A 10,691-nucleotide genomic window follows, 5' to 3' on the forward strand; every position below is an offset into this window, starting at 1 on the left:
TCCTGGCCTGCAGTCTGATACATACACACATAGAAACACAGACACACATACACACACACAGAACATATGTAACATTCATGCCATAGGTTTAAAGCAGAGTACAATGGCAAAAACACAAGCTTGAAACTTGGTGACATCTGAGCTTGACTTCAGCCTCTGTCACTTATTATGTGTTTGATCTTGGGCAGATCACTTAATCACTTGGAGCTTTGGTTTTCTCCGATATGAAATGAAGAAGATGATGGTAGTTATAATAAAAACTCTAATGACTGAATGAGATGATGTATTTGAATCCTTAGCCCAATGATTTGCACATAGAAATGTTCAATACATGTTAGAAATGTTTGTGATTATTAGTATGTAAGGCTTCTTTATATATTAAAGATAATTCACCCTCTGGCATATATATAGCTCGCATAAACTGAATTTTGAGAACCCAGAGCAATGCTTGTCTTTATCTAGGGACTTAACTGTTTTGGATCTTTATGTTAGTTTTATCTTCATCTTTGGCCATCCATAGGCCCTTATCAGTTCCATCAACCCCAAGATTTAACTTTTGGTGCCCAAATGTCTAATTGACCCTGTGCAAATGCTAACATTTCGTTTGAGGTCCATAGCAAAGCCTGGCACCAGAATCCAGCTTTTTTGTTTGTTTGTTTGAGATGCAGTCTCGCTTTGTCACCCAGGCCGGAGTGCAATGGCATGATCTCGGCTCACTGCAACCTCTGCCTCCCAGGTTCAAGTGATTCTCCTGCCTCAGCCTCCTGAGTAGCTGGGACTACAGGCGCCTGCCACCTTGCCCAGCTAATTTTTGTATTTTTAGTAGAGACGGGGTTTCGCCATGTTGGCCAGGCTGCTCTTGAACTCCCTACCTCAAGTGATCCTGCCTTGGCCTCCCAAAGTGCTGGGATTACAGGTGTGAGTCACCACACCCAGCCCAGAATCCAACTTTCATCTGGACTGTTGATGTGATTTTTTTTTTTTTTTTGCTCTCCCAGGGTGAGTTTTTATGTTGTGGCTGTCACATAGGAGGGCCCAGGGGCGGGATTAAGCCAGATTCTACTTCACTGAAGGCCTGGAATGGCTGTTAATAGCTCCTGCTGTAGATACTAAGGCTTGAGCCAGAATTTTTAGTACTCCGTTTGTCAGGTTTGTCAGACACGGGGTGCCACCTTGAATGACACTGCCGAAAAAGGGTTGTGGTAACCTGGCCAGCCCCAGGGAGGCTGGAGTGACATTGCATTGGTGTGCCTCTTCCCTTTTATGGACCAGGTCAAGCCTTATTAATCTGAGGGAGTGTGATGGCCTTGGGTAGCCAAACAGCCTTTTCCACTTTAGTTATCCTTTGAAATCTTATTAAGCCAGGGGCAGGGAATGAAGAAGGAGGTGGAGAGACTCTTGAAACTAAAAGGAAGGAAAGAGGAACATTCTCACCCTCCACCTGAGGTCATACTTTGGCAGGAGGAGGGGACCAGGGGCTTCTATACAAGGCAGCAAGAGAGATGTAAGAGTTTGGGGTCTGCAGTCAGATAAACCTGGTTTTGAACTCTGACTCTACTCTCTTATGTGTAATGTTGACCAGATCACCTCACTTCTCTGAAACACGTTTCCTTATCAACAAAATGGGAAAAGTAATTGTACCTATCTCAGAAGATTGGTATAAAAATTAAGCAAGAAAGTTCATGTAAAGCAGTTAATCAGATACTTGCCTGGAATATTATTATTTTTCTTCTGGTTCTTGATTAAGGATGGCTGGAATATATTAAGTGCACACCATCACTATTCACAAAGTTTTGGTGACAAAGAACAATAGGAAGAAACAGACTAGGGGAAGTGAAAAGCAGTCTTGGGGTTTCTGTGCCATTCTCCGGGGTCTTCTTGTAACATCTTTTAGTCTTTCTCCCTTCCCTTCTTCCCTCCCTCCCTCCCCTCCCCTCTCCTCCCCTCCCCTCCCCTCCCCTCCCCTCCCCTCCCCTCGTCTTGCTCTCTCACCCAGGCTGTAGTGCAGTGGCATGATCTTGGTTCACTGCAACCTCCACCTCCTGAGTTAAAGCAATTCTTGTGCCTCAGCCTCCCGAGTAGCCAGGATTACAGGCACCTGCCACCATGCCTGGCTAATTTTTATATTTTTAGTAGAGATGGGGTTTTGCCATATTGGCTAGGGTGGTCTTGAACTCCCGACCTCAGCTGATCCGCCAGCCTCTGCCTCCCAAAGTGCTGGGATTATAGGCATGAGCCACTGCACCCAGCCACATCTCTTAGTCTTACAAACACATCTGTGAGTGCCAAGAGAAGAGCTGAAGTTCTAGGGAGTCTTCAACATGTGGACTGTTTTCCCAGCCAGGGCATAGGAGGTATGCTGTGTGAGCATGTGTGTGTGTGTGTGTGTGTGTGTATGTGTGTGTGTATGTGAGAGAGCGAGAGCGAGAGAGAGAGAGATTGATATCGACCTGCAGCTAGTGTTGAGGTCTAAGAGGCATGTTGCCTCTGTGGTGGTTGTCCATAACCCATCAAATCAATGTTTCTTCAAGAGGAACAGACTGTCATTCTTTTCATCTCTCTTAGTAGCAAAGAACCATTTTCCTTTAATAATGAAGGAAGCTACTTAAATCCATCCCCAGAGCCCTCACAAGCAGGGTTTGTTCCTGAGTTAATTGTGCTTGACTTATGAAGGGTTTCTAATATGCATGTACTTTAACAAGTCTGGCACTGGGATTGGGAAACAGTATCATTAACCAGTGCTGGAGACCAGTGGTTTTCTTCTTATTTTTTCTTTTTTTGTTTTGCTTTTAAGTCACAGAGCCCAATATGTAAATGAAAGCCTGGAAGGCTGCTCACTTTTGCTCCTGAGGGCATTTCTAAGAAAGTGGGGAAATACAGTTTGCAAAACACTGCAGTTGGCTTCCTGGGTTGTAGCAATATTTTTCTGTCTAAGTCTCTGTTTGGGGAAAAGGATTATACATGACAGTGTAAATAAGCAGCCATGTTATAATAAATAGGTTTCTACTGTAATAACAGAACACTTACCTCCCGTAGTTCCCCTTTTCTAATGCCGCCCAAGCTGTAGCAGTTGAAGCTGTTGATTGGGACTGACTGAATGTTTAGGGAGCACAGAGCTCATTATGTAATAAATTGTTGTAACCAAAGCATGTTCAGGAGGTGTTCGGGGGATTCTGAGCCAGTGATGGTGCTCTTCAGAACATTTCAGTTAATACAAAATATGCCACTTTTAATTTATTTTGTGCAAACTCTAGTGCCATTTTCCACAGAGAGCAACTTGTATACATAGTTCTCTTCCATATGGCGTGGCTGAACGTGACATGTCTTTTTTCTCCCTTTGTATCAGGGACTGAGTATGACCTGAACTTTATCTTTCTCTCCCACTAGGCTACAGATGCACATGTTGAATGGAGCTCTTCTGGCATTGCTCTTTCCTGTGGTAAACACTCGGCTGGTAAGTAGCCCCTTCTGGAAATGTACCAGCAACATCCAAAGCAGTACTTGTCCATATGCCCATGTGATTTTAAAAATATACATATAGCTGGCTGGGCGCGGTGGCTCACGCCTGTAATCCCAGTACTTTGGGTGGCCGAGACGGGCGGATCACTTGGGGTCAGGAGTTTGAGACCAGTCTGGCCAACATGGTGAAGCCCCATCTCTACTAAAAATACAAAAATTAGCCAGGCATGGTGGTGTTTGCCTGCAATCCCAGCTACTCGGGAGGCTAAGGCAGAAGAATCACTTGAACCCGGGAGGCAGAGGTTGCAGTGAGTCAACGCTGTGCCACTGCACTCCAGCCTGGGCGACCGAGTGAGATTTGGTCTCAAAAAAATAAAAAAGTAAAATAACCAGGGCAGACCAAAGAAACCTATACAAACTCTTTGAGAGGTTTAATGGAAAGAAAGGAGCTTTCAGGTGTCCTAAGATTCAGCCACACTGGCCTTGAGTAATTTGCTGTGGGAGCCTCATAGCCTGTCTAGTTCTCCAAGGACTTCCTAGGGCAAGAATTAGATTCCTTCCCCATTCACCCAAACCCATGGGCCAGTCTGGACCAAACAGCCCCTAGTGGCTAGCAGGGAGAATCCCATGGTCGCAGCAGCAGGCTGGGTGATAAACCAGCCCAGAAAGAAGCAGGAGCTACAATGCTGGGCTGGCAGAGCTGTGTCCTCAGAATCCCAAATGTGGGACTGTGGAGGGATTAGCAGGTCACATTGAGAAGCTCAGAAAAAGAAATCACTTGTAAAATTATTACTACTGCTTTCTGACTTAAATTTGCCTTAAACATTAAGATCATAGTTTAAATCTTTAATTGATAATCCTCAGTTTTGGATAGCATTTTACAGTGTACAAGGCTTTTCGCATAACAGTGTTTGAGGTAGACAGGGCAAGAATTATGGCCTCTTGTTTTACAGAGGAAGAAAATTTTTCTCAGGGAGTAAAATTCCAAGTGGCAGTTAGGATTGGAGCCTAAGCCTCTTGATCCTAAAACCACAGCTATGCTTTGCTCCCTCTCCACAAATATTCCTGTCATCTCCTCCCCACAAATATTCATGTATACCTTTATGATAGTTACAATTTTCAAGATGCATGTCATATATCAGTAGAAGTTAACAGAGAAAGCATTCATCTAAAGCAGCAATTTTGAACCCTAATATGTTCCAGGCTCACCTAATTAGCTTGATTTAATCATTTCACAATGCAAACATATATCAAAACATCATACTGTATGTACTTTATAAGTACCCACAATTATTTGTCAGTTAGAAATAAAATTAAAAACAAACACTGATGCCCTGCCCCGCCCTTGGAGAGGATGAGTTCATGATCTGTGATGAAGCCTGAGCATTGTGTTTTGAAAAGTTCCCCAGGTGATTCTAGCATGGAGTGGGAGTTGAGAACCCCTGATTTCATGCAATGATTCTGAAATGTAACATTCATAGCAGTCAACTGAAGGGCTTGTCAAACATGAGGCTTGTCAGGCTCCATCCCCAGAAGGTCTGATTGAGAGAGTCTGCAAGTAATGGCAGGGACTGAATGTTTGTAACAAGTCCCCAAGTGATGCCGATGCAGGGGGTCCTTAGACCACTCTTGAAGAATCACTGTCCCGGGTGTTCATAACTCACAGTTACTCCAAGTGTGTAACTCAAAGTATGGTCCTAGGATCAGCATCACATGGGTGTTGCTTGTTAGACATGCAGAATTTCAGGGGCCACCTGCAGACACCTGCATCAGAATTTACATTTTAGCAGGACTCCCAAGGTAGCTTATATGGACTAGATCTTTTCTGCCAAGGACCCCAAAGCATCTTACAGATAAAGCATTTGAGCTTTTGATGGAGGGTAACGTCTGTGTTGGGGAGTGCAGGGGGCACAGCCTCTGTCTTAATAGGGTGCACTTGGTTCAACATTCCCCTGTGAGCTGGGATCAGTGGGCACAGGCCACTGACACAGGCACTGTTGCCCTGCCTTCTACATCTCCCATGGTCTGTGACTTGCCTGACTTCACCTGGTGAACTGTAGAATCAGAACTCCTGCCTTGGTCTCAGAGGTAGAGGGGATAATTTCAAAGAATGGTAAAAATAAACCAAATTGAAAAACAACAGTTAACAAAAAACAGCGAATTTCCCATACCACAGCTTAAGTCCTTCCTGCCTCAGGGAAGTGGAACAGGGTTGGAGCAGAAGTTACTTCCTGCCTGTGGAGGTAACCTGCTAGGGCAGAAAAATAGATCCAATGCTATCTTACCATCTTTCTGCTCCCCCTTGTACCTGTTTTCTCAGGCGACTGAGAGGTCAGGCAGATAGAGAGCTGCTTTCTCAAATTTCAGCAGCTCTGTCAGATCCCAGAAAAGGAAGGTGCATCAGAAAATCTCCCCCTAGGCTAATAGAGTTAATGATCCTGAATTGGAGTGTTTCCAGCCCACAATTCTGGCCAAACAGCACCTGCTGAGGTGGATAGATATAGTTCCTCTAGACAGGCCACCTTCAGCTCTCTTTCTAGTAGGACCTTTCCCCCAATGAAGACCAAATAACCTTCTTGCAAAGCCATTGAATGTAAACAGAAATTTTGATTCTCACTGTAGAAGCATGAGAATGAGGGCCCCAAAATGCTCCATTACGTACCGAAATCAGTTAGAAAGCTGGTGGTGAAGTTTTCATTCAGTCAGTATTGTTACACAAAAGGTACATATCTCCCTAGGTCTGCTGAAGTAGCCTTAGTCCCTTTATCAATAACAGTAGCAGTTGCTGGGTGCAGTGGCTCACACCTGTGGTCCCAGCTACTCAGGAGGCTGAGGTGGGAGGATCACTTGAGGCCAGGAGTTTGAGACCAACCTGAGCAACACAGTGAGAACTCATCTCTTAAAAAAAAAAAAAAAAGAATCGGCTGAGCCTGGTGGCTCATGCCTGTAATCCCAGCACTTTGGGAGGCTGAGGCAGGCAGATCACGAGGTCAGGAGATCGAGGGCAGCGTGGTGAAACCCCGTGTGTACTAAAAATACAAAAATTAGCTGGGCGTGGCAGCGTGCACCTATAATCCCAACTACTTGGGAGGTGGAGGCAGGAGAATTGCTTGAACCCAGGAGGTGGAGATTGCAGTGAGCCGAGATCGCGCTCCAGCGTGGCGACAGAACGAGACTCCGCCTCCAAATAAATAAATAAATCAGTAAATAGAAATTAACTGGACATGGTGGTGCAAGCCTGTAGTCCAGGCTGCTTGAGACTTCCTCCCTCCCTCCTGAGGTGGGAGGGTCGCTTGAACCTAGGAGTTCAAGGCTGTAGTGATTTATGATCATGTCACTGCACTCCAGCCTAGGCAACAGAGTGAGACCCCATCTTTAAAAAAATAAAAAGTAACAGTAGCAGCACTATCAGCTGCTGATTCTTGAGTGCTTGCTATGTGCCACTGTTCTAAGTGCTTTACATGGCTTAATTTATTTAATCATTGCAATAAACTTATGAGGCAAGGTACTGTTACTATTCCCAAGATCAAAGTGCCAGCAAGGTTAGTTTCTTCTGAGGCCTCTCTGGCTTGCAGATGGCCACCTTCATGCTGCCTCTTCTCATGGTCCTTTCTCTACACACACATCCCTAGTGTCTCTTGTTTAGCCAAATTTCCTCTTCTAAGGACACACATCTGATTGCATAGAGCCCACTCTGATGGCCTCCTTTGAACCTCATCACCTCTTTGAAGGCCCTATCTGCAAATACTGTACAGTCACATTCTGAAGTACTAAGAGTTAGGGCTCCAACGTACAAATTTTGGGGGGACACAATTCAGCTCATAGCACCCATACTACCCTATATAGAAACCACTGTTTCTTCCCCCAACCCTGCTTTCCTTCCTCCCTCCTTTTCCCCCATGTCATAGCAGATGTGCTGGTATATCTGTTACATTAACAGCTAATACTTTCCAAATAAATGTGAGGCTGTAGTCAACTAACTTACCAAAAATGTTCAAGTAACCTTTCTTGACATTGAAACTTCTTTGTTGGGCTGTCTCTTAACTAGTGATTCCAGTCAATCTGGTCAATCTTTGTGCTCTTTTTCTAAAGAAAAGAACTTAGAAAAGCTGGGGATATCTCCATTTGCCTATGTATTTGCAATTGGGTTAGGTCTGGTTCTTTTAGATGATTGGGACCTCTCTTGGACTACTCTGGCTTTAGGGAGTTTTGCCTTGCAGCCCCTTAGTTGAGCTCAGATTGACTTCACATGAGACACATGAAGATTGGCAACTCTTTCTTAAACCTGATGATCCAATTAGGCAGGAAGACAGCTTTTGACTTTTTCCTTCTTGGCCCTTTATCTTTTTAATTATTTTATTTTGTTGCTCATTAGCAGTAATGAGGAAGCAAGAAAAATAAAATGAACTGATCATTGTGTGTACCGGTACCATAGATATACATATACTCACATACACAAAGACAGAGTGAGAGGGCGTTCAAAGTAGTTGCCACAGTCAGCTAAAGGATGTGGGGTCCTCAGTGAATTTCTAGTGCTCTGCTCTGCCCTGTGACTTACTGGCACCGGGATTTGCAAATCAGCTAGAGAATGCCTAGGCTTCAGTTTCTCTGCGTTCTCCATCTTCAAAGCTGAACCCTAAAAGAAGGACTGTGTATTCCAGTGACCCATATTACAAGTAAGTGCTCTTTACACCTAGGATTCTGGAAAAAGGTGGGGGGGGGGTGGGCTCTTTCTGGATTCAGGTGAATTATATTAAAGGGTGATTTCCAGTGATACGCCCTTTTGTTTCTTGGAGGGAAGGAGGGGAAGTACATCATGAACCTATTGATTATTAGATTAGCAGGGAGCTCAAAGCTTGTCTGATGTAATCTTATCTTCCAGAGGGTGAATTTAGGAGGATAAATGACTGGTTTAAGTAGTCAAGGTGGGTGCTCCCAGAACCCATATCTCTTGACTGAGACTTCAGAGTTATTTTTCTATTCCATGAATGAAATTCAGGGAGAGTTTGTGTGCTGGTGATAGAGCCTCTTCCTAGATAAATGCACTTACACACAATTTTGCAGACAATTTCAGGAGGGACACAGACTACCACTTCCTCTCCTAGCCCCTCTCCCCTCTGTAAGCCCACCTATGGATCCCATGTTAATGTCTTCCTGCCTAGGCTATAAATAGTTCATAGCTTAGGGAATAGATGTGCTGTCTAGTTTGTCAGTTCCTTGTTATAGCCACTGGCCATTTGTCCTGATGGTGATGCTGGGTTCCTTATCTATACCCATGACTTTGCAAAGAATATCATCCAACCAGGCGCGGTGGCTCACGCCTGTAATCTCAGCACTTTGGGAGGCTGAGGTGGGCGGATCACGAGGTCAGAAGTACAAGACCATCCTGGCTAGCATGGTGAAACCCCGTCTCTACTAAAAATACAAAAAATTAGCTGGGCGTGGTGGCGGGCCCCTGTAGTCCCAGCTACTCGGGAGGCTGAGGCAGGAGAATGGTGTGACCTGGGACGCAGAGCTTGTAGTGAGCTGAGATCACGCCACTGCACTCCAGCTTGGGCAACAGAGCGAGGCTCTGACTCAAAAAAAAAAAAAAAAAAAAAAAAAAATCTCATCCAATCCAGGATAAACCACTTTCAGGAAATTAAAGCCAAGAGGTGGAAGCTAAGTAGGGTGTCTACGGAACAGATTAGATTTTCAGTTATGGTACTCACGTGCAAAGCTAGTGATCTGGCCCTGAAATGAGACACTGGGCCCATGCTGCAACCTCAGCGCTCTGCTTTTTGCCCTGTAACCCCCATGAGAGTTTCTTCTGAATGCAGAATGTTCTTAGCAAGGGAGACTGGATACAGAAAAGAAAGTTAAGATACTATATCAGCCCTCTTCCCAGACCAAAAACGCTAGCCTGGCCTGCATTTGTGTTTGTACCCATCTGTCTTCTACTAGAAGCAGCATGATAATTATTCTTTTCATCAAGCTCCTTTCTTCTTCAGGGCCTAAAGCCTTAAGCACATTATTATCTTATTATCAAACTTGCCCATTATTATATATCCTAGTTGATCTATTATGTTAGTTAGTTCCTTTTTACCCTCTTTACTACCACTCTCCTTTTGCCCAGTTCTTTTTGCTCTGTTGGATAGGATGGTTCTTTTGAATATTCCTAATCTTCAGACTGAGTGGAAGAAGATAGTAATGATTCTGTCATTACTGGGTGTCTATCCTCCATTCACAAACATTGTATCGATGTTCTTGGGATGCAGCTTTTCCACTGACGCACCTTGTACCCATGTGTGCTGCTGGAAAAACTTTGTTGTCGCCGATGCAAATAAGCTTGAAAATCTCACTCTTTGCTAATTGGCATATCGAAATGTGCTAGTTGACCTAGAAAAGTTATTTCTGTGACTGGCAAATTGGGCTATTTTGAAAAGTGATAGTTTGGATTTTGGACCTGAACTGAGGACAGAATATCCCTTTATTATCCTGAGGGTTCTTAAAGTGTACAAAGCTTGGTTTCAAAAGGGGTATTAATTTTCTAAAGAACTGAGTGAGGCAAAATAGTGCCTCAACCTTCTGCAAAGGCCAGTGTGTTTCTGATCAGATGAATGCATTGTGTCTGAGGATGTGGGGGGTATTGAGATGAGTTTGGGATTCCTGGTCCAAACCAAATTCTAGGGACTATCCTAGAATATGTCAACTTACTAGCTTTATTTTAAGACTAAGCTTTGAGGGTCTTAAATCCTTGATGAATCCAGCCTAGATCACACCAGTCAATCCACAGATTTTTATTGAGCACTTTCCTGTGTTAAGTATTGTGCCATGTGCTGCAGAAGATACAAAAACAACCAGTGTACATTCCTGGTCCTCCAAGAACTTGCAGTTTAGTTAGAAAGATAAGGTATAAATGCCTGAAAAGTTATGGCAGTATTAAAGTTGAGAACATGAAAAAGGAAAAATCACGGTTGGGCATGGTGGCTCATACCTGTAATCCCAACATTTTGGGAGGTCAAGGCAGGATGATTGCTTGAGCCCAGGAGTTTGAGAACAGCCTGAGCAACATATAAGACCCTGTCTCTACAAAAAATAAAAAATTAGCTGGGCGTGGTGGCACATGTTTATAATCCAACCTACTTGAGACTCAAGGCTGAGGTGGGAAGATGGCTTGAGCCCAGGAGGTCGAGGTAGCGGTGAGCTATGGCCCACAACACTGCACTTCAGTCTGGGTGATAGAGCAAGAC

The 10,691-nt window shown here is 44.2% G+C and overlaps 1 protein-coding gene across 25 annotated transcripts in view; it reads left to right on the plus strand.

Annotated features, from left to right (window-relative positions):
- Positions 1-10,691, plus strand: part of TMEM164 (transmembrane protein 164) — a 345,939-nt gene that overhangs the window by 105,453 nt on the left and 229,795 nt on the right. For 24 of the 25 annotated variants that reach the window (XR_013412573.1, XR_003725745.2, XM_077987823.1 and 21 more), the window contains one exon: positions 3,388-3,454. The exons of the other annotated variant lie outside the window; for it this stretch is intronic. Coding sequence is in view for 22 of the 24 variants with exons in the window: in XM_077987818.1 (XP_077843944.1) it covers positions 3,388-3,454 (67 nt within the window). In the remaining 2 variants the exon portion in view is untranslated. The remainder of the gene's footprint in view (positions 1-3,387; positions 3,455-10,691) is intronic. 25 annotated transcript variants of the gene reach the window in all.

Source organism: Macaca mulatta, chromosome X (assembly GCF_049350105.2).
Source record: "Macaca mulatta isolate MMU2019108-1 chromosome X, T2T-MMU8v2.0, whole genome shotgun sequence".
NCBI classification, from domain to species: domain Eukaryota; kingdom Metazoa; phylum Chordata; class Mammalia; order Primates; family Cercopithecidae; genus Macaca; species Macaca mulatta.